The sequence below is a fragment of the Perca flavescens genome, chromosome 12 (assembly GCF_004354835.1).
Source record: "Perca flavescens isolate YP-PL-M2 chromosome 12, PFLA_1.0, whole genome shotgun sequence".
Lineage (NCBI taxonomy): Eukaryota > Metazoa > Chordata > Actinopteri > Perciformes > Percidae > Perca > Perca flavescens.
Genome location: NC_041342.1, coordinates 10,131,069 through 10,155,668, shown reverse-complemented (window position 1 = coordinate 10,155,668; position 24,600 = coordinate 10,131,069). Strand labels below are relative to the sequence as shown.

The 24,600-nt window shown below is 40.5% G+C and overlaps 1 protein-coding gene across 1 annotated transcript in view; it reads right to left on the bottom strand.

The window, feature by feature from the left end:
• Positions 1-380: 380 nt before the first annotated feature.
• Positions 381-24,600, bottom strand: part of kirrel1b (kirre like nephrin family adhesion molecule 1b) — a 96,782-nt gene continuing 72,562 nt past the window's right edge. Inside the window, 12 exon segments of the mRNA XM_028593374.1 lie at positions 381-1,585; positions 1,587-2,192; positions 4,288-4,362; positions 5,204-5,331; positions 7,518-7,625; positions 10,021-10,237; positions 12,948-13,048; positions 15,645-15,771; positions 16,652-16,779; positions 18,124-18,272; positions 19,964-20,069; positions 21,833-21,983. Of these exon segments, the coding sequence (XP_028449175.1) occupies positions 1,532-1,585; positions 1,587-2,192; positions 4,288-4,362; positions 5,204-5,331; positions 7,518-7,625; positions 10,021-10,237; positions 12,948-13,048; positions 15,645-15,771; positions 16,652-16,779; positions 18,124-18,272; positions 19,964-20,069; positions 21,833-21,983 (1,950 nt within the window). The 3' untranslated portion in view covers positions 381-1,531.

Genomic DNA, 24,600 nt, shown 5'->3' with positions numbered 1-24,600 from the left:
CGTCGACGTTTTGAAAAAGGCAGTCCAGTCAGAAGACTGGAAGTCAAAGAAAGAGTTTCACACCAAACAGAGATATCCAAACTGATTTGCCCTCGCTGGATATTTATCATTTTGGAATGAAGCTCTTCGAATGTTCTAATTTAAGTCTACAACATCCACTTTAAAAACACCATCCGTCGCTTCTTAAAGAAACTCAAAACGTTTCCAATAACGTTCACTTCGCCACATACACATTAAAAAGTGAGTTTCTCCCAAAACGCTGAACCTTTGGTCCACAACTCCTTATAAAAATATTATAAAATGTTTCTGAATGCCATTTTTTTTTTTGTTCATACGTTTCGGTATAAATATGGAAAAGAAAAACTAGTCTACTGTGCAAGTGAGAGAAACAATTACTTTTTGACACTTGAGGGTAGGGGAGGTATCTTTTTGTACAAATTGCAGAAATTCATTGAATGAAAAAAGCGCTCCTGCCACACCTCGTTTCACAAATACTGTACACAGCATTGACCTTGAGTGAAATGTTAAGAATAGAAATGCATCATGATGATTAAAAATGACTGATGAGGAGAAGAATGAGCATATAGAGACACTTGCTACCACTCCTTTCCTTTCCTCTAAGATGTGGCACGTACAAAAACCTTATGGTCCAGACCATCTTATTGTCCAATCTTTGCAAAAGAAGACCCACCTTACAGTAATAGTTTGTGTGTGTTGGCACAAAAGCATTGGCACTCTGGTCACTAACTGTCCCACTTAAATCAAGGTAGATCTTGTAAAGAAATGGCCACTGGGCAGGTTTGAGTGAGGAAAAGGGATGAAAAAGTGCCAAATATATATAGTCCAAGCTGCCCCGTTGCTGCAATACATCGAAACAAACAAGTCTTTAAAGATCTGTGTGTTTGTGTGTTTTTTGCATTATGTGAGAGTCAGAAAATGCAAACAGGGGGTGGATTGCAGGGAGGTTTGCTGTAGGTCACTGTACTGCATCACACTGTATAGGTTTGTACAAGGAAATAACTTTAAAATGACCCATATCTCCATTTGCACTTATTTACAGAGATGGGGTGGGAGGAAGATGCGATGCAGGAAGATGATAATAGAGCAGGGTGACGACTGTGTTCCTCTGCAGCTCCTCCTTTAGCTTCTGGTGTTTTTCTTCTTCTCGTCTTCAAAGTGCTCTTCTTCTTTTTTTGTTGTCTCTTTTGTCTTGATTGTGGTTCTCGCGGTTGCTTTTGTTGGAGCATAAAAACTGCACGCAACAGAAGGTCTGCGCAAATGTGTGTTGTATGTGCGTGTATTGCTGCTAACTGTATTATACATGATGCTGCTAACTGCTGTGAGTTGTTGCTGTGGTGTTTTATTGGTTCAGAAAATGAACCAAATTCCATGCACTGGATGCTACGGAAACAGAACATGGATTCTTGAATGTTTATGTATTTTTATTTTTTTTTACATCTATGTTTTTGTTTAATGTGTGATAAGTACTGCAGCTGCAAAAAGCAAGTCAAAGTGTGTGAATGTGTGTTTCTCAAACATGAGTCTGCATCCGCTGCGTGTGTCTTTGGGAATAGTCAGAGGGGGGGAGATGAATAAGAGAAGCGGGTGGAGGTTCCATACTGCCCTAGTCCTGTTTCAGGACTTTGTTGTCCTGGCCCCATCCCTGGCCCTGGCCCTGGCCCCGGCCCCGGCCCTGGCCCCGGCCCTGGCCCTGGTCCTGGTCCTTGTCCTGTTGGATACATCTCATAGGATGGCCCTTCCTCTATGGGTGGAGCAAAGCCCATGCGGTAGCTGGGATACTGGGAGGGGTATCCGTAGTTGTCATAGGTCAGCTGGGTGGTGCTGTCCAGCAGGCCGCAGTCTCCGGGGTAATCTCCAGGCGATTGAAGAGCTGGATTGGGAGGTGCTTGCTGGCTCTGCGCCACCCTGGTGAAGGTATTGAACTGGGCGTAGGTGGCATGGGACATCCTGGAAGGTGGGCGCGGGTCATAGCAGCCTGCCCTTGAGCCTGGCACTGCACTGGGGGGAACGGCACCGCTGGCGCCAGCTGGGGCTCCGCTGGAAGACGCCCCGGCTGGACCACTGTTTGGATTCGGGGAGCGGAATTCGCCCTGGTAGTGGATGGCACGGGACTGGGGGCGCACGTCGTCATGGGTGGTGGCTCGGACGTTGTAGTAACCGTTGGTTGGATCCTGTGATCAGAGGGGAGATTATTAGTTATTGGTAGTTAATATAAGAAGCCACAACATGAGGGTAAGTGATACAGACAGCTAACCCTCTGGTCTGTGCTTCAGTTAGCTTGGCCTTGTGTTATATCATACTACATACTTTCATATTGTACGCAAGGGCGGAGCAAGGGGGTGGCTTTTGGGGTTCCCAAATCAATGGTACAAAAGTTCTATTACTTGGGAAATATCGCCATTCATTCGTTAAACTCTACTGAAAATGGGTTTCAAGACTAGTAATGCTGTTTCACCAAAATTCCTATCCTACCAACGTTATGTAACTTAAAAACAGTAACATGAGAGGAGGGCTGCAACTAACGATTATTTTCATCGTCGATTAATCTGTAGTTGTAGTTGTGTGGTCTATAAAATGTCCGAAAAATGATTAAAAATGTTGATCAGTGTTTCCCAAAGCCCAAGATGACGTCCTTAAATGTCTTGTTTTGTCCACAACTGAAAGATATTCAGTTTACTGTCACAGAGGAGAGAAGAAACTAGAACATATTCACATTAACAAGCTGACATCAGGAATTATTGTTCATAAAAAATGACTTTATGTGACAAAATAGTTGGCAACTAATTTAAGAGTTGACAACTAATCAATTTATCTTTGCAGCTCTACATCTGACAATGTATCCTCTCTTTAGGTGGTAGGATTACAATTTTTTTTTTGCTGTGTTCTGGTTTTAGAATGGAGTTGGAGAACAATTACATCCAAAATAGGATGTAGACTCTACAGGATGATTCTTTTCCTTGGCAACTTAGATGTTTTTCCCAAATGTTGTAAAGATTTTGAGGAATTCTTTTATCAAATGGCTTGAAAAATGGTGCATATAGCTGCCGTAAATGGAGCATGCCCCCCCGGAGCCCCCCGGTTTGGGCTGAGCCCTGAATGTTTACAACATTTGACTCCACCCGTGATTGTATTGTATTGTCAGTCACATTGCAGGCTGATATGGCTGGTGACGTCGGTGCAGTTGGTGGCGTGCTGTTGCTCATGCTTTGTCAAAAGAGTAATGGCGTGTGAGCGTGTGACACGTGACATAATGATATAACCTTATTTTACCAGTTTCCACGGTTTCCAATGCAAGGTGACAGGAAGCTCACCTGGGCAAAAACTACTTCTGGAATACAAGTTCTACTGGGGGGATTTCACACGGTTTATTTCCTCCTTTAGTTTGGTTAGTTTGTGCTTTGTGGTAGTGAGAAACTCAAGGTTTTGAGGTTATAAGGAGATTTTAGCTCCAGTCCACCTTAAAGCGTAACTCTCGCCAAAATGCATCCTAGGGTATTTTTGGGAATGAACGTGAGTCAAACTTTAGTTTAAAAGCATATTTAGGAACAAATTGCCACTTTTAAGTTTCACCGTATTCTCGTTTTGGGGTCATATGGCCTTTTAAATGGGAGTGCTAGGGACACTCTCATGCTAGTCTCAAAATCGAAATACTAAGAAGGCTTGACACAACATGAAACTTTGCTTCAAGTATCACCAGGGGCTCTACACCTTAACGCAAGCATTGACAACATTCTTTGTGTACACATATTTACTAAAAAGAAAGTTTTTAAGCAACTCCGCAACTGTTGTTGTTTCCGGCCACAGCCATTTTATCAGTCAAAAACAATCGATTTCTGAATGCAATGTAACAGGAAGGAGAGTAAAGACGGAGAGCTCCTAAAACTCAATTCGGTCCTAAATATACTTTTAAACTAAAGTTTGACTCACGTACATTCACAAAAATACCCTAGGATGCATTTTGGCGAGAGTTACGCTTTAAGCAACCCAAATGAGGAGTTGATCCTGCTCTGCACTTGCAGAATCCTGCAAATGATGCATTAAGAATCACCAAAATCTGTTTTTGGGATCTTCAGTGGCACAGATTGTGAAAAAAGTTTTTAACTCCTTAACGCCGTAGGAATGCTGAACATGAGGAAAAAGTAATTGGCACTTAATGAGGGAGGATATGACCACAAAATTCATGATATATGATATGTCTGTGCACCATGCAGGATATAATGTTCAAGTCGCTGCTGAAAAATCAGAAGACTAAAATGTGTAGCTCACCTTGAGCTCGTACTCCTCCCGGGTGTCGCCCTCGCTCCTGATGTCCTGCTTCAGGTCCATGTCGTCTTTGAACGGCTGAGTGGAGGGAGAGAGGGAAACAGAGGGCAGAAACTAAACCATCAAACAACGAAACACACACACGGAAAGAGGGAGGGTGAGAAAGGAGAGAAGGAGGAAGAAGAGAGGGAGGGGAGAGGAAAACAGAGTTTCAGGTTTTTCATCCCAAGAGAGTGGAAGACGAGAAACGGGTTACTTGTTGGAAAAAAAGGTTTTGGACCGAACTTTAAAAACCGCTCCAAAGGAGTCTCGCCGATTAGATTCTCCAGGACTTCCAGGGCTGAACGCTTTTCTAAAGGGAACACAATGTTAAAAAGAGAGTGTGTGTGTGTGTGTGTGTGTGTGTGTGTGTGTGTGTGTGTTTGTCTTTGTTTGTCTTTGTTTGTGTGTCTTTGTGTGTATGTGTATGTGTCTGTGTTAATGTCCGTTATCTCTGTGTGAGTGTGTTCAATTTAAAGAGTGAGAATTAATGCGTAGCATCAATGTAAATTGCATTTTGTGTGTGTGTGTGTGTGTGTGTGTGTGTGTGTGTGTGTGTGTATTTGCAAGGTTGTTTGTGCATGGACGGTACTTTGTGGTGTATTTGTGTGTAGAGTACACTATGAGCTTTTTTGATTTTGGGTAGATTGTGTTTGTGTTTGTGTTTATGTGCATATATTATTTTATGTATTTTTGTGTGTATTTGCAGGCAAGCCCTTGGCATCTGTTTTAGTGTGTGTATGTACTTTAAAGTGTGAATTTGTGTGTGTGCCTCTCCTGCCCTGTCGCCCTTTGTGTTGGCGTATGTGTACATTGAAGCCCATTGACCCATGTGCCTCCTCTCCACGGCCCCCGGTGACTCAGATGGGTGTCTACTCACGGAGTACATGGCCTTGACCATCCGGGTTGCCGTGGAGACGTCGGCCGCCTCCTCCTCCAGGCTGTGGGTCTCTTTGTTGACCGTCTCTACCTTGATGTCTGGCTTACCGAGTGTGACACCCCGGCGACCTGGAAGAAAAGCACAACCTCCGGTCATATTCTGGGTTAAGATAAATAAAAGATGTATTGAAAAAAGCAACAAAGACAACATTTTACTCTATTTAATGCTGGTTTCGTCTGACTTGTCTCGTCCATTATTTGCTATGGCTCTTTTATTTTCTTCAGTTTTCATGGAACAAGGCTTCAGAAAACTTTGGTATGAATATCCTTTCAGGAGATTGGACATGAAGATAAATATATTTGATTTCTATGGTTGTTGATGATTGTTTCTTTTAATTCAAACATTTAACTTGGACTAAAAGCCAATTTTCTTTTCATGGTATTTTACATAGTTTTAATCCGTTACATGTGTAGGGTTTCTACATTTCTGACATCAGTGAATGCTAGTGGCGATTTTCACAAAAGACACTGTTGGATTTTGCTGAAAACAAAAACGTATGCAATTAACAAAAAAACTTAAAGATGTTACATATAGAGGCTTAAATGCTTCCTTAGGCCATTTTATCTCAAATGCCACTGCATGTCCGACGACTTTACCACTCAGAAATCATACGCAATACTGAAGGGTCACTGAACTGTATACTTTACTTAACATTTAGTTTCTGGTGGAGCAGAAGAGTAGTTTGCTTCAGTATAATCCAACAACTACATGCAACAGAGAGATTAATGCAATATTTGGAGCAAAAAGATGAATTGTCAGCATTTTTAATCCCCCTTTTACGTGTACCCTGTTACTGTACATATATGTGCTGGCAAATGTGTATATTAAGTCTCATATTTGAATAAGCCTCATTTTCACATAAATGTCACGGCGGCAATCGTATTAGGACCTAGTGATATTTCTGTTACACTTCCAACGTGGCTTAAGTCTGAATTGAGTGGCGTCACATTAACATAAATGCTACAGCAGCGCAAAGTTACATATGCACAGGCAGAGATTAAACATATTTCATGTCATTTCATTAAAATGCTTTTAGTTAGGTTAGTTATGTAGAATAGGACAGTCTTCTATATCACATCAATAATGTGGATTTTAGGCCAATAAAACAGGTATATTTCTATTAGGGCTGCATGAGAGAGGAAAACATGCGATATGCGATAATGTTGCTCTGCGATAACGATATTACTTGCGATAAATAAACATATATTAAAGTGTACTCAGCAGTTTCTGCTGCTTTCAATATTCTGCTAAAATACGACAAATTGCTTGCTGAATTTAAAACAAATGAAAGGAAATCATTTTCAACATTTTATTGCACAAGTTGAACTGAACACAAAATGTGTGAGTGTCTTTTGCGATATGTAGCAGCCTTTTGCTATGTGTTTATTACGTCAGCTGATATCGCGATGACGATAAAAAAAAACGATCTATAATCTGTACATCATCTATAATTCCTATCTTTAAATTTGCCTTGCTTAACCTGAAATGACAATTCTACTCATTTTAATCTACACATCCCCAGCACAGAGCAGTCAATTTGTCAACATGATGAACAACTCTCTTCCAAAAGCAGAGACCTAAAAAGTAGAGATTTAAGTTTGTGAAGTCTTGAGCTGTAGCATCAAATGAGAGACAGCTTATCTGGAGCCACAACAATGTTTGTTTGAGTTTCTATTTCCAAACGGTATCTTTTCTGTAGTGGTTTTATCAGCTCTGAAGCAGAAAACATACTCGTATCCCCAGAAAATCCCTCTGGGGACTGTGCCAGTCACCTTCATTGTCTTTGCCAATTCTTTACTTGCTGTGGAGCAGCTCAAAATGAAACAACTTAAAGACGCCACATAGCTCTCTGGCTCGCAGAAGTGGGGCTTGTGCTCATAAATCCTAATTGGATTGCCCTCGGCTGTTGAAATAACATATAGGAATTCATAAAAATAATATTCACCTTTAAAAGCTCTTGTTTCCTGCTCTGTTATTTATGTACTTTATCAAGTGTACAAGCTGTATGTAAATATGATTTATTTAAAAGAATTATAGGGTTTTAAGGCAGTTTGCCATATTATATGAATATTCATTAATCTCATTTGAATAAAATGCTATACAGCTGGCGTATGTTCCTTTCTTTACCCACAGAGGCAGAATGATGAGATAGGGTGAGTGAATGGAAGAAAGACTGTCACATACAGTATACAGTACACACACACACACACACACACACACACACACACACTAGAGAAGCACTGTGTGCACTCACTGCCTTTGCGTTGGCGGTAGAAGAGGAAGGCCAGCGCCATTAGAAACAAAAGCAGCAGAATGGAGGAGCCCACCGTACCACCGGCGATAATTCCTACTGGAACAGTATCTGAAACAAACACAAGCAGAGAAGTGTGAGGGTTGAGGGACAGCTGCTGCCTCATTGTTACAGAAACCAGCACGGATCTTGTGTCGGTTAAGCATAAACCGTGTGTCCTAGCTTCATATTGAATCTCTTAAGGCTGCTTATATGTTGATAAGGCATGCAAGTCAGACAAGGGATAAAAAAGCCCTTTCTCTCTCTCTCTCTCTCTCTCTTTCTCTCTCTTCTCTCTCTCTCTCTCTCTCTCTCTCTCTCTCTCTCTCTCAAAGATGTTTTGGTAGGTTTTCTGAAGCTTGCGAAATCTGACAGCTGAAAGAAAAAGAGCCAGATAAGACTGACAGAGCATGAAGAAATCATTCTCTCAATGTAATGTGATATACCAAGTTCTCACAATCAAATGCGTAACCATCCAGAATGGACTAAAAAACACATCTTACTCATGGACAGGAATGATACCTTGTGGATTTTTCATTGTAAACCAACACTGCTTTGTTTACACTCTGTTTCTCAATAAAATGCATTGTGCATATCCTTGAAGCCTAACAAACGTGATGTATACATTTTCTTCCTCATAAAACATTTGCAAAGCCGATTTAAGAAAAAAAATGTTAAGGCCTGCATTGTTTACGTCCATGTGTGCTGGCTTTATGTATACATTTTCTTCTTCCCTGTCTTTTGCTGGCGTATCGAAGTAGAAGACGGTGTATTACATCCCCCCTACGTACTTTAAAATCTTACAAACAGCTCAAATGTGTTTCCTGTTTTTTGGAATATTTGCAAAGACTTTTTTATAAGGTTTTAAAAAACTTGATTTCTTTACATGGATGGTCTTCTTATGCTCGTCTTTTACGGACACAATGCTACTTTTTAATGTATACTAAGCAGGGTTTTCCTAAAAAACAATGTATAGACTTATACAAACGTAGTCCCTCTTACTGTAATCATCACCTTGGACCCACTAGAAGAGTGAGGCGGTGTCTATATCGGCAGAGACCCTGTCTTCTGCTGTATTTTTCTTCTTATTTTGCAGTATTTGGGACGTTTCTGGGCGCCAACCAGTCTCTGGGCCCAATGTGGGTGTGCAGCCAATAACAGCGCACAGGGTGTGCAGCCCGTTCACATCAATGTCGTTGTGAGTTGTGCTGCGTCTCTTTGACTGATCGACTGACACACACACACACACACACACACACACACACACACACACACACACACACACACACACACACACACACACACTAGCACAGAGTTGGTGTTTGTCTTCCCGTGGGCTACTCTGTTCTTGGATCATTGCTAAAACAATCCTATTAGCTAATTAAGGCAGAACTGGTTAATAAAGCAGGCCGTGGCTCTGAGGGACACATCTCAGTGGGATTGAACCACAAAGGTGCAAACAACAGGCAGATGTACCGATTTGTCAGGAGGATTACACAACCTGTCGTGTTATTTGTAATGAAGCCTCCTTTATTGAAGACAGGAATCTTCAGACTTCACAAGAAGCACTTTGATGTTCATCACACACACAAACCCAGCGACAGAATAAAGTTCTGCATTCACACAAAATCTGGCAATGCGGCACCAACCCGCAGAGTTGTGCGGAAAGTGTGGTTGTGTTTAGTTGTGCCTTAGGATGTAACCGCGGTGAAACAATCAGAAAATAAAGGTTTACTGCTCTGTTTCAAGGCTTTGTTCTTGCCAGCGCGGCTCCCTTTGTTCACTCTCTAGCAGTGGCGGTTCTAGGAGGCCTCGACCCCCCACTGGCCTTCCTAACTGTGGCATTGTTTTCATACATTTGAACCCCACCTTTATCACCAAAAAGGGGATATTATTAATGTACAGTGATAAATAAAATGTAGGTTAACACTGAATGAGTATTCTTGTGTTTATTGTTATATGTGTATCATTAGTCTTTTGCAGAACAAAACCTATGGAGGGTTGGTGGTATATAATATATATGCTACTGCCTTAACCTCATGTGGCCCCAGCCTGGCCCCTCCATTTGAAATGGTATAGAACGGCCACTGCTCTCAAGCTCGCTTAAGCAGCGCTGCTCTCTCTCTTCCTGGTTTGTTGAGCAGGGGCCAACTTCCAACGCTGTGTGTTTACAGACACTAATGGTGAAAAACTTCACAGGGTACCTAAGCTTTCATTTATTAAACCCTTAGGTACAGTATGACAGTCCATGTGACTAATATCATTTTGCAATAAACACTTTGCTGCTGTCAACTGATGTGTCAGTTAAAGTGGTGAAATGATGTTAGGCACAGTTCCCCAGCTCGCTCTATCTTAATCTGCTTTGTTATGATGATAAACCCCATGAAATCAAACGCACTCATGACACCATGACATGACGACCATGTTATATACAACTGACACGCATAATCTTTTTCTTTTTCAATACCCCTCTCCTCCAGGGTGATGATCATGGTGCCGGGTCCGAAGGAGTTCCAGGCGGTGCAGTTGTAGGGCGAGTGGAAGTCAGACTCCATCACGTTGTTGATGGTGAGGGTGGAGAGGACGGCCCCGCCCTGGGATGGAGGCTTACTCTGCTCCACAGTGTACCTCTCCATCAGAGTGCCCTTCTCCTTCTCCCACACGTTCTCCTTCCACGCCCAAACCTGAAACCAATTTCAGGAGGATTATTTAGCTTTGCTGTTTCCTGATGACTGACATGTTGGTTCGGGAAGTTGACCAAATAATAGAGAGGAGGATGGAAATATAAACCTACGTATATCAAGTTGAGCTGTTGCATACTGTATGTATTTAGATTTACAGATTACTCTCTGATTATCAAGGGTGGTTGGAACTCCCTGCTGAATATCTCAGGTTAACCAAGTTGGCATCCATTTTTAAATCTCTTTACTAATTAAAGGTGCGGTAGGTAAGCCTTACAAAACTAACTTTCTGTCATATTTGCTGAAACTGACCCTATGTTCCAGTAGAACTACATGAAGCAGGTCATTTAAAAAAGAATCCGGCAACTCAGGCACCACCTACAGCCTGTAGTGCGATTTGCAAATTCCACAGCTGTTCAGATGCACCAATCAGGGCCAGGGGGGGTTGTCTAACTGCATGTCAATCACTGCTCATTGCTTTCATTCTCCCTTGTTGGGGGAGGGGCTTAGGAGACCGTTTTGGGCTTCAGCGGAAAGGGGGGAAGGGACTGAGAAGTTGTTGATGTTCAAATGTTTTGGCTAAGTCCTGGATCTTTGCAATCCTACCTACTGCACCTTTAATGTATTTTTGTGATCAATGGTTACAGGCCACTAGAAAGCACTTTGTAGGCAAAACTTTCTCTCAAACTCACTCCCTGTGATCTGCCACTTAAAAAGGATTGCATTAAAATGAAACTGGTAAAGCAGGTGCAGACCAATTTTGGATTCAGATAAGATCAAAGGCTAGACTAAAACATTTGCAAATCTATAAATCTGCTCCTAATCAAAACAGCATGAAAAGTCCTTCAAGCTGATAGGAGCGAGCAGGATCAAGACCAATTTCCAATATGTTTAATTTGTTTGATTTTTATCTAAAAGCCACTCTTTACTACTGCAATCACCAAGTTCCCCTCAGGGATCAATAATGCCAAGTTCACCTTATCTTATCTTATGTACTGTAGAATTAATTACAATAGACTCAAATCCAGACACAAACACACACCCACAGACTAAAGCGAGTCTGGGCAGGAAATACTTTTTTAGCAAAACAAATTATAGTCTCACACCTTAATATATGCTTTTTTTCTCCTGGTGCAGTATGTGCCTAATTAAAGTTTGTGCAGCAACTTTTCAGGCTGGGAAAAAAAGAAATTCCTCAAATAAATAAAATAAAATAAACACACAAACACACACACACAGCCATACAGAGTGCAGCAAGTGTACATGAGGGATAAAAACTCAAGCAGGTTTTTCTGCTTAAAATCTGCTGAGGTAGAAATTTGAGCGTATTAAATTTGAAACAAGGTGATATCAAATATACATAGAGCCATATGTTGGGCTAATGTACCTTTTAACCTGATTTAAAAAAAAAATGAGCAAGAATGTGATCAAGAGTGGGAGGGAGAAATTAAAAAAGACCCAAATCTTCTGCTTTTTTATTCTCTCCCTCTGACAATCTTACATAATGCGTCTTTTCTGTCTCCACAGTCTGCCTCGCAAAATCCTTCACTTTCTTTCTTTTGTCCTCACAATTTTGTTGCACCACCTCTGTCTCTCTTTCTCAATCTCTCATTTTGCCTGTTTTACACACACACACACACACACACACACACACACACACACACACACACACACACACACACACACACACACACACACACAGCCTCACATTCCATATTTTATAAGTCCTTGTCTCTGCATTAACCCGAGACTATAATGTCGTATCACATTATACGCTCTGAGCTCCCTGCCAGTGCAGCAGGGGGCTGAAGCTTCCTAAAAGCTCTGATTTCTGTCATGTCGGCACTGCACAATTGGATAATTGACGCTGAAAGGTACAGAATTTTACTCTCCCTCCATCACTCTCCCTCTCATTTCAGTCTGCTTAGCCCCCACACCCTTTCCCACTCATTCTAGCCTTCAAACCTTAAATGTCGTCACTGGATTTATTCCCATTTTATGGCCTCTTTTTGTGTGATTTATGAGCAGTCTGCTATTTCCCTTTTTTAAAGGTTTGTATCACATGCCACAAAGCTCATTTTGTAACTTATATAATGCACAGACACTTTACATTGAATTGTAGTTTGATCAGGGGTTGAACTCAGCGACTTTAAGAGGAATGAAAAAACAACGTGCAGCTATGGCACATTCAGGAGGATATTCCATTACAAATGCTGCCTAGGCAATCTGGAAAATATGGGTACCACTTTGAAAGGGATCACTGAATTGGAACGATTTTGGCTGGTTGGTCCAATTCATACTAAACTCAAAATGGCATAGGCGCTGCACTGGCCCTTTAATGGTGAAGATAACAAGGTAACTATTACTACAAGTTACACTAGAAGCTGTGTTCTCTTATCTGCTGCACTCCAACATTCAATACTCTGCGTCTCCCCTTTTATTTCAACCAAACACTACAGCAGCTGTTTTTGATGAATCACACCCTCCGCCACCGAGGAGGAACAGATCGTTCTCGAATACCCGTGACACAGTTGGAGAACAGTGCCACTTGTGCCGACAGTTTAGCTCGTAACACGGGCAGAAGAGAGAACGCAGAAACCCTTTTGTTTTTCAGCGCGAACAGGCAGGCGTTGTGATTCTGTTTGAGGCGGACGCAATCTGAAAAAGGTCGAGCACCTCTGCAGCAGATTACAACTTCCAAGGATGGACTTACAATCTTATCAGGTGGGGGGGTGCTCGCGATGTAACACTTGATCTCTCCTCTCTGCCCTCTGACAGCATACTGGACTGGATCACTGGAGATGATGGGGGGACCTGAGGAGGCAGGACGAGAGAGAGAGAGAGCGAGAGAGAGGGAGGGATGGAGAAAACATAAGAGACATAAGAGGATTACTACAACAAAGCACAATGTTTGAGAAGTACACTTGCATTCAACTTAACAAAAAAAAATCAACACCACATCTACCCTTACTATAAGAACCATGGACCAGCATGGAGACGATTTCACAGATGTAATACAGTTATCGCCCAGCCCAAATATTGTGTCAATTTTTCAACAGGGGAAATCTGATGCTGAACTATAAAGTCGAAACCTATGCCATAAGTATCTACAGCAGGATACCGTTCACCTCTTGTGTCAAATTGTGTATAACCCTAGCTTGAGAACCCAAAACAGAAAGTGATCATATTAGCTGTAGTACAACCATCCAATAACTTTCTACTGCTGGAGTATAAATGGCTCCAGAAAGGCAATGCATCATGGTTTGCAGTCTATGACGAGAAAGGAGTGGACGGTGCAAATATGTTTGTATTATCTTTGTTAACATAGTATTGAAACAACTTTAGTACAATCAAAGTGAAAGGTGAAATGCTTATAGTTTGAATGATGTATGTGTAAATCATAAACTTCAAAGATAAAAGTTGATCATTTATGTAATGCTCCCTGTTCTTAGTGTTTTGTAGGTCAGTGTGTTATGAGTGACGAAGTTTGCTTTCTAAATGTGAGAGGCGTTGCCAGTGTTGTATGAAGTGTTTTGGTGGTTTGAGTGAGTTTTGGAGGAGAGATTATGTAACTGTTTGGCCATGATATATGTTAGCAATGAGACTGTATGAAGAGTTCTGAAAAATGGCTTCAGTATAGCCCGATGACTGTAAGATAAAATAAAACTTTATTGTGCGTCACACATGGTCTGGTTTTTAGTGGACGAGCGTGAAAGTATAGCCACTACCAAGCTTTCAGCAACATGTAATTTGCAAGGACATGCCAATGAATGTTGCCCTTTGTGAGCTGGTTAGGATTTAAGGAGCATTTGTGAACTCCCTTGTTCGTCATTGTGTTCTTGGTAAGTCAGTTTTGATTTATTAAGTAATTGCCGGTCTCTGGTGGGAGAGAGTTTTGACATTGAAATGTTGGCTTTGGGCCTATTTAGGGCTGAAAAATTAGCGGTTGGGTTTGGGTCAGGCTTAGGTTGGAATGAATCAGAAACAGAAACAGGGTCAACAGAAATACCAAGCCCATGCAGAACTCTACTCTGTACATTCAGTGGCTTCAGCTGCCAGAGAGATGCAGACAGAGAGATACCAGTGGTGGAGGTAGTATTCAGATCCTTTACTTAAGCAAAAGTACCAATATCACACTGTAAAATTACTCTGTTACAAGTAAAAATCCTGCACTGAAAATGTTACTTAAGTACTTAAGTATCATCAGGAAAATGTATTTAAAGAAATAAAAAGTACTCAATTCAGAAAAATCCAAACAGTTGTGTGTTTAATGGTCTAATCATTTCAGCTGGACTTGTAGGCCATTATATTGTTGGCTAGTTTAATTTATAATAAATAATCATATTTTATAAAGTACTGTGTTTTGTGTGCAAAAATCCTAATTTGTAAAGTAACTAGTAACTAAAGCTGTCAGATGAATGTAGTGGAGTAAAAAGCACAATATTTATTTCTGAAATGTAGCGGGGTAGAAGTAGAAAGTGGCATAGAAAGAAAAGACTCACGTAAAATACAAGTACCTCAAAGTTGTACTTGAGTACAGTACTTGAGTAAATATATGTACTTAGTTACATTCCACCACTGAGAGACACAGAGACATGCAGGATGTGCAGAATGATTCCAGATTAAACAAACACATTATGAGGGGCCATGTGCTTTCATTATTCATGTTTGACACAGAAGCAGGGCTTTGCCATGCGTAGGATCAAGTAAAGCTGGGCCATATGGAAAAAAATTAAATATCACGATATTTTTTACCAAATACATCGATGTCGATATTGCGGCAATATTGTAGGTTTGACAATTTGTGCTTTAAAAAATTAACATAATGAGAGTTGTGACAACTATTCACCAATAATGTAGATACAATGACTAAGTGGGTAAAGGCAAACAATGGAACAGCTTGAACAGTCTGGTAAGTTCAGATAATGACATCACTTTACTGTAATGCAGCCTGTAAAATCAGGAAAAGACAACACTTGTGTCATAAAACGATATTACCATATCCAAAATTTAAGACGATATCTAGCCTCATATATCGATGTAGATATCGATATATTGCCTAGGGCTGGGCAATATATCGATATCTACATCGATATATGATATCTACATCGATATATCGATATATCGATGTAGATATCGATATATTGCCCAGCCCTAGGATGAACTATACATTTTTATAATTTTTTTCTTATCACCACTGTAATTTACGGAAAAGGCATGGGCCACATGTGAAAAGATTTATTGAGTTCTTCTTAAAGTCATAATTCTTAGAATAAAGTATAAATTCTGAGAAGAAAAAAGTCAGAATTCTGAGAATAAAGTCAGAATTCTGACTTCATTTTCAGAACTCAAATACATGTTTTCACATCTGGCCCTAAACCTCTTCCATAGTAATTAGATAGTAACAGACCGTTGACAGTGAGTGTGACCTCAGTCTCTCCCACGCCAATCCGCGGCACAATGGCCTTGCAGACATACTGGCCTGCATCGGCCTGGCTCACGGACTTCAGATACAGCTGGTTGTTGTTGCTGAGCACCTGGACACACAAACACAAGTACAAGTATGCATGAGAAGCGTGATGGTAGCATTGCACGGTGGAGAGTAGATCTAGACAGGCGGGGGAGAAGAGATGTTAAAAAGAGAGAGGGAGATCTATATTTAATTCATAAAACATGCTGATTTACTCAGCAGGCTCCATTAGTTCTTTCCTGGAGCTTTTTGGTAACTTGTGAATGAATTAAAGATTCAAGATATGAAGAAGGAGTCTCCCTTCTTATTGTGTGCTTTACAACTGAGCAAACATTTATGAAGTTGAGACATTAATATACTGTAGTAGGGCTGCACATTGTATCGTTTTTTTTTATCGGCATCGCAATATCAACTGCCGCGATAAACACACGGCAAAAGGCTGCCACACATTGCGAAAGACACATTTTTTGTGTAAGTTGAAAAAAGAATATCAGTAGAAAGTCTCTCTTTTTTTTAGTACTGCTTGTTATTTTCAATTAAATGTTCAATTTGTTCAATAAAAGGAAGTTAGAAAGGATTTTGTTCTAAATTCAACAAGCAGTTTGTTGTATTTTGGCCGAATACTGAAACCAACAGAACTGAGTACACTTTAATATCTGTTTATGTATCTCAGGTCATATTGTTATTGAATATTGCATATTTTCCTCTTATTGTGCAGCCCTATACTGTACATGTAGGCTGAGATTGGGCTTTTCAGGAAGATTTGGCTGTGGTACTAGCAGTAGGATTTACGCCCATACTGTATGTGGTGCTCTGGCATTCTCATTCTTCCTGGGTACATTTAAATGTTTGGCATTTTAGTGGAATAAAAACTTAAATCAGCCATGAATATAAAATGTAAGGGTTCAAGTTCAAAGGTCAGGGAAGGTCTGATGGTTTGTTCTCACCATGTTGGAGCCCTTCTTGGTCCAGGTGAGGGTGAGCGGGGGGTTTCCAGACCACTTGCAGTTCAGAGTGACATCAGAGTCCACATCTACAGTAACTGGCCTGGGCTCCACTACCAGTATCGGGCCAACTGAAAGTAAGAGAGGAAGAGAATTAAAACCCCTGTGCGTAAATACATGTTAATAAAATACAGACTTGGTGATCACCAAATGGTCTAAAAAAAAAAGAAAAGAAAAAAAAAAGAGAATACCTGAAGTATATAAAAGATAAATATATTTTGCCCCAAATGTGCCCCCAAACTTTTTGTAGAAGTTATTAGAGTTGCATCGGTCACGTCAGATGGTCGCCCACCAAGAGTCCAGGTTTGTCTGAGGTTTCTGCTCGCTATCGCACTAAAATCTTGCTCTTGGGGGGAAATTTTCTGTCTTTGTAAATTATAGAGTGTGGTCTAGACCTACTCTATGTGTAAACTGTCCTGAGATAACTCTTGTTATGAATAAATACAATAAAATAAATACAATAAAATAAAATTGAATTGAACTTCTTCTTGGTGAATCTGTTCATGTTGCTGGCAGGAGAATATAACCTCTTATAATAAAGTGAGACATGTTTTAAAACATTTTCCTATTTGATTATTTTTATATTTTAATTCTGTTTTGTTTAATGGGCATACTTTTCTTTTATTTTGATAATCGGTTTGAGTTATTGTTTCTGACAAAAAAAGTTAAAAATTCTCTGATTCCTGCTTCTTAAATGTGAATATTTTCTAGTTTCATCACTCCTCTGTGACAGTAAACTGAATATCTTTGAGTTGTGGACAAAACAAGACATTTGAGAACGTCATCTCGGGCTTTGGGAAACAATGATCGACATTTTTCACCATTTTCTAACATTTTATAGACCAAACAACTAATTGATTTATCGAGAAAATAATTGTTCAACAATGAAAAGAATTGTTAGTTGTAGCCCTACTAGTCTGGCCTACCACCACAGAACAAAATAAATGCAGCGTGGAAAATATAGTTTCTAAAGCAGAGTCCCACTCAACTCAGGAGGGTTTGCACCACAGAGTCTAAGTCAAGTCTCAAGTCTTGTAGCTAGAGTCCACATATTTTGCATTCAGTGCTTCTTTTGTTTGGGCCTTGTTGTCTGAAGTTTTTAAAGCCAAAGCTTCTTATGAATGGCACATTTGTCCTCTCTCACATGTGGCTGATCGCAGCAGAAACGTTACAGATGACATGTTACGTAGGTAGATTATAGGTTACGCAGGGATGGGAATAAGAAGGAATCAGTCGTTTCTTAAATATTGTTTACATGTCCCCAATCTCGAGTCCGAGTCGAATCTGAAGTCTTTTGAGGACGAGTCTCAAGTCAAGTCTGAAGTCACTGTGTGTGCGACTTTAGTGTGACTCAAGTCCGAAACTCAAGTCTCCAACTGGAGTCCCCATCTATCTCTGGTTTGCACACTACTCACAGTGCACGTCCACCAGGATGCTGACGTTGGTGCTTCCCACGACGTTGAAAACCAGACAGGACACAGGCTCGGTAAAGAAGGAGTGATCTGCCGTGGTGACGAACACACTTTCCCTGGCCCCCTCCAGCAGCACGCCCCCTTTGGCCCACCTGGCATAGAAACACGTCAGCATTTCAGCAGTTTCCAAGCTTTACAAATCATTATTATGTCATTTTGTCAGCAGGAGATCTCAGAAGCATAATGGCTTTTTATAATTGTTTGGTGGTGATCCAAATGTTAGATTTCCACTATTACACAATGGGTGTTTTTATATAATCAATTAAAGCTATTAAACTAATATTTAAAAAGCCTTGATGTCAACACCTGAGGGACAGCTATATTGCTTATCCTTTCTGTTATCCAGATATATAGCTCAAAACCATATAACCATATTGCACATTAGATGACATTTTAATACACACTCAATAGGCCTAGTGCCTGGCAGTGCTCCCACACTGGGACCTCAGCTGGAGTCTCAAACCTCAGATTAAAACCACCATTTAAGTCCAGCGTTTAGCAATTTCAGTGCTTCGGTGCTGTCACTTAAGATTAAAGTCTGTGTTTAATTGTTTGACCGTTCAATACTTTCTCCAATTCTGTTTCAGCAGGCAGAAATTACAATTCAGGATCGCCTCCAGATGCTGGTTACAAGCAGATCGGAATAGATGAAAGAGAAATTTATTGGCATTTAACAGAATTGCACTCTGGCTCCTGATGCTGGACTGCAGGAATCAAATGAAACACTGTCCCTAAAAAACACTGAGCACCAACAAAAAGGGAGTGGTAACATTTTGTTTTTATGAAATTTTGAATAGTACAGATTTTTCTTATATTAAAGAGTCCTCATAATACTCCTTTTCAGCATCACATTTGTATTCTTAAGGTCTACTAGAATAGGTTTATATGCTTTGATGTTCAAAAAACATATTAAGTTTCTCATACTGCCCATTGCTGCAGCTCCTCTGCCTGAAACACTCTGTCTGAAAAGCCCAGTCTGCTCTGATTGGTCAGCTGGCCAACTCTGTTGTGATTGGTCAACCACATTCAAACAAGCCAGGGCTGGCTGTGCAAATACATGGGCTGGCTTTCTCAATCAGTGACTAATTGAGGAATTTCAAACAGGAATGTGGGCAAGGCATTTCAGGAAGTTTTTTACCTAATAAATGGACTGTTCTTATATAGCGCTTTTCTAGTCTGAACGACTACTCAAAGCGCTTTTACATGGTACAGAAACCATTCACCATTCACACACTGTGGCCAAGGTTGCCATACAAGGTGCCACCTGCTCATCAGATAATCAATCACACACATTTACACTCCGATGCACTGCTCTACCACTGAGCCACAGCCGCCATACTGCTATATTGATATATATATATATATATATATATATATATATATATATATATATATATATATTTTATCACTGGATATTGCAGCAAAATTGTAGGGTTGACTATTGGTGCTTTCACAAAATATTTACACAACGGGATTTTTGATAATCATCAATAATGTCAAATAATAGAACAGCTAGAACAGTCGTGCAAGTTAAAAAATTGCATCCCTTTACTGTAACGCAGCTTGTAAAACCAGGAAAAGACAACACTTACGATGTGACGATATCCAAAATCTAAGACGATATCTATTGTCATATCACGATATCGATATAATATTGATATATTGCCAAGCTCTATTTTGTACTATTACATTCACAAAAAGATCCCAAAAAGCATAATAGGGGCTCTTCAAAGTCAACTGGGTTTCAATTTAAGGTTAAATTCTGATGAAGTGTAATTCAGACCTGAAGCCGATGATGGGAGGGTTGCCAGTTGCCTGGCAGGTAAAAGTGACTCTCTCACCCTCCAGGACGGAGCGAGGCTCGATGGACAGGGTCACTGTAGGAGGGTCTACACACAGAGAGAGGTACATAGTCAATGTAAAACTAAAGTTAAACTCAATGACTGTTAAGTTTTAGCTATGCCAAGCAGGATGAGGACTGATTTCCTACACAAATAAGTCACACAAATTGTACATTTCACAATTAACTATGTTATTTTAAAATCCTACTTTTCTACAGCCTTCTGTACAAACACAGCACTGCATCAACATCTACTGTTACTGCAGTTATTCTCACAGTAATGACTAACTACACTGGGTTGGAAAATTCTAACTACCGTTTCCTTGTGAGCAATCATTCCTTATTTCTTCAGGGACACGACTGAAATCCCTTAAAACACAAAAAGTATCAGGATTTCCAGATGTTGAAGAAAATCAACTTGCTCAACTGCTTCAGGGGAAAATTAGCTTACTGGCTCCAAAGATGGTGCCAAATCAATGCAAACAGCTGAATCAAACCTGGAACTAGCCCAAGTTAGAGAATGGTGAAAAACGGGGGCTGTAAATTCATCAACACGGCACTGTTTAGTTTTTCGATAACGATTACATTCCAGTGGTGCAGCTAATTCCAATTATAGTGTGATTTTGCTATGCACCTGCACATAAACAGCCCATTTATATTAAATTTGACGGTAGAACATTAGTTTCTCGTTGAACGTTTGCCATCATATGGAGATAATGTGCAAAAATAGATATTCCAATCGTTCAAATGTATGTGTTTTTTTAGAATGAACATTTGAACATCATGTTTGGCCAGTTTTGACAGCTCTTATGTGTATTGGATTGTTCAAATGACATGATAATGGCCTTCTGTGTGCGCTCTCACAGTCGTTTGTTTGCTTTCCTCACTACAGTTTTAAGGCACCACAGTCAGGCCAATCAGATGGATTGCCTGTTCAGCCAATCCACTGCCACTGACCAAGCATCAATATTTTATTGAGTTGGGAGTTGGGAACGGGTTGGGCACACTGCGCAAACTGGGTTCACGGTCGCTCACATTGACTGTAAATATTAATGGACAGAGCATGTGTGACGTCACCCATTGGTTTGTGGAGATCTGCTATGAGTTGTCGAGTTTGCTGTTACAGGCGCAGCCATCTTGGATGCTGGTGTGACGATTTTAGATGTCAGGGAGGAGCCATAGAGTTGTTGGGCGGTCTCTGACTGTGACGTTAGCTGAGAGTTGGCAATGCTGCTTTACGTTATGTTACACACTTTCACTGGCAATCTGGATGCGACTGCTGATGAAAGCTAGCCTACATAAGTCAAAGGTAAGATTTAGCTTCGCTAGGTTTTAAATATATCTTTATCCGATAGTTATATTACATATAAGACAGGCCGCAAATTGTCAATCACATCATAGCCACGCCCTAAAACACCCCCTGCTTTATCGTCGATTTTAAAATAGACAAGACCATAATTAAAAGAATTAACATCATTCTGTATTGCAGAAGACTTAAAACTAGCTATTGAGACCATAAACTAATTATGAAAATGTTTACTGAGGTAATAAGTCAAGTGAGAAGTGGGTCACCTCCTCATAGACTTCTACAGAAACCGACCTCCTTTTGCAACCGCACGTGTCGCCCCCTGCTGGAATTCAGATAGAATGCAGGTTTAAGGCACTTCTGCATTTGCAGCACTTCGCTGAACCAGATGCTTTGTCCGTTAATATTACCGGTCTATGGTCGCTCACTGTCACCCCAACTTGGACCGACGGCTGCCTTGGTGTCTCAGGGCCTTTACACTCTGACAGAGAAAAAGGGCAACATACGGTGCACGTTGAGGGTAACAGTGGCTCGTTTGCCCATCGGCACCGCCGGGTTGCTGGCCACACAGGTGAAATTCGAGCTACTGTCTTTGTCGACTGGTATGATGTGCAAGTAGCTCCTGGTCGTCACCCTCTTCCTGTCAGGTAGCACTTCCTGTTCGAAGAAATAGAGAGAGGATGGTGTGGGTGGAATTTAGAGAGGGGAGCAGACAGAAACAAATCAAAGAAGAGCACGGTGGATGGGTAAGGACGAAAAGGACAAAAAAAGGGATGGATTGGGAAATATCATGGGAGAAATCAGAGAGAAGAAGGGGAGGAGAAAGGAGAGAGACATAGCAAGGTTACTAATGGAGCCAAGAGAGATAAAGATATGGCATAACATGGGAATAGAAACATAAATCTGGAGGTAGAAATAAAACATTTTAGACAAGGTGCAGGAAAGAAATAAGAAGTTGGAAAGTAAAAAAGTGCAAAGGACAAACTGTTTAAATGATACATTGTTATAGAAATCTGTGCTAGAACTTTATTATCATTATTCAGACATTTCATGTTGGTGCAGGAAAATAACTGACTGCAAAAGGTTCTTTCAATTACTGCAATCTTAAGGACACTTGACCATGCAGTCAAAATGAGAGCAAAAATACTTACATGAAAAAGAAAAGAAACACATTAGTGCCAAAACATTTAACTGATTAATCAGTTAAAACAGCTATTTTTCTGCACACTTTTATATCATTTTCGATTACGGTAAATATATTTGGGTGTCAGTTAATTGATCAGGGAAGAAGCAATTTGAAGAAGAGATCTTAAGCTTGATTTAAGCTTCTGCAGGGGCTCCACGCAGAGCTTTCGCTGTAGCCTAAGTAAGTGGCCTGAAGTTTATACTTGTGCGCTGGTGTGTGCGTCCAGCCGGCACGTGTGAGTGACGGCGATTAGCTTCGGAGCGAGTAGCGACTCTAGAGTCATGGTGGGAGAAACAAAGCGTCTCCCCTGTGATTTCTGACCACGGTGAGAAATCTGTAGTACGAAAAGTTAACCCTCTCCTTGATTTCATGTTGTTTATGGAGAAGGAAAACCATGAAATGAGTCGGGGAGGATGCAACGCTACCAAGCCACGGCCAAGCAAAGTACGTTGCTGCAACATATAGTTACATTTTTCAGGCTTTGGCATAGGGTCCGGCGCGGGTTTGTGTCTCCACGTACTTACGTATGTAGCCATGGCGGAGATTTAACGCAGAGGTATAAATCAAGCTTTAGGCTTTGTGACTTTGCATCGGGCATTGTTCAGTTTGACATTTTATAGATTACAGAAAAGGATTTCTTTATTCATCTGAAAAGAATTGATAGATGAATCAATAATGAAAATCATTCTTGGTTGCAGCCATAAAACATAAGCAATAAATCTTGTTCTGCACAATAAGAACAATACTGGAGGTAAGGTGCTTTGCAATGCAGCTATAAATTCTGTCAAGAAATTAAGTGCAGCCTTCGCTGTAGTGTACAAGTGTGGTCAGTAACACGGTAACATGAGAGAAACATGTAATATGTATGAACATGTGTGGGGAGCATAGTACAGGCAGCAAGAGATGTAAAAACATCTGCGTTTGAGTGTGTGAGTCAGTGTTCGCTGCTGCTTCTGTGTGCATATGTGTGTGTGTGTGTGTGTGTGTGTGTGTGTGTGTGTGGGCATAATTTCATATTATAGTATTTGGGAGTGTGAAGAGTGTGGATGTGGGAAAAAAAGAGTGCAGAATATACCACTGTGATTCTAAGTGTCATTCAGCACAGTTCCTGCCGTGTTTGTGTGTGTGCGTGCGTGCGTGCGTGCGTGCGTGGCTGTGCACGTGGATCTGAGCATGTTCCAAGTTTTGTTACGACTATAAAGTGTGGAAAGCGAATGATGTCTAGGATGTGTGTGTTCTGTATCCACATGTGCTTCTCTTTTCTTGTGGTTGACGATGGGAATACAAAGAGGGAGTGTAATTATACACACATGAAGCTTAGTAAAATCAGGAGGACTCCCTTTACTCATTAATTCTCATTTCTCTCTGCCTCTCTCTCTCTCTCTCTCTCTCTCTCTCTCTCCCCGACTTCTACTCTGTGGACGTTTACTCCAGTAGTCCAATCAGATCTTGCTTGATCTCTCTTAGCCAATCATATTTTCTGTCAAACATTAAATCTGTTCTCCTCTCGGCTGCTGTCATTTCAGGACGAACTTGGGGTCTGGTCGCCAAAGACTCTTTTCTATTCTTTTTTTCATGCATTTGAATAAAAGTTGATTTTTTTCACTCTAAATTAAGTATCTCCTGATTGAAATGAAAGGTAAGCCGAGGCTATATTGAAAAACCCTGGATCAATTAAATCAGGTCAACATTGGTCTGGTGAAGAAGCAATTAAGATAAAATCTATTTAAATACATTTGAGGTTTGGAATCAGTATGTTAGTTACTTTTGTGATTATAAAGTTCACTGAAATACTACAAGTACATCTATTTAACTACAGGATGTGGCCCACATGGGAAACAACTCTATGACCCAATAAAAGTACAAGTAAGCACACAGGTATTATTCCAAACCTCATTGCCTTTTATTCAACTTTTAATCTGCTTAAATCATAGTAACCATAGTAATCGTATGGTTAATCGTATGGGTTAATCGTATGGGTAATCGTGCCTTTGGTAGAAACCAAAGGCACGATTATTATGATTCTTCCATATTGTCAGTGTGCGCAAACCATTTTGAAAACACAACTGAAATGTTAAAGAGCTCATG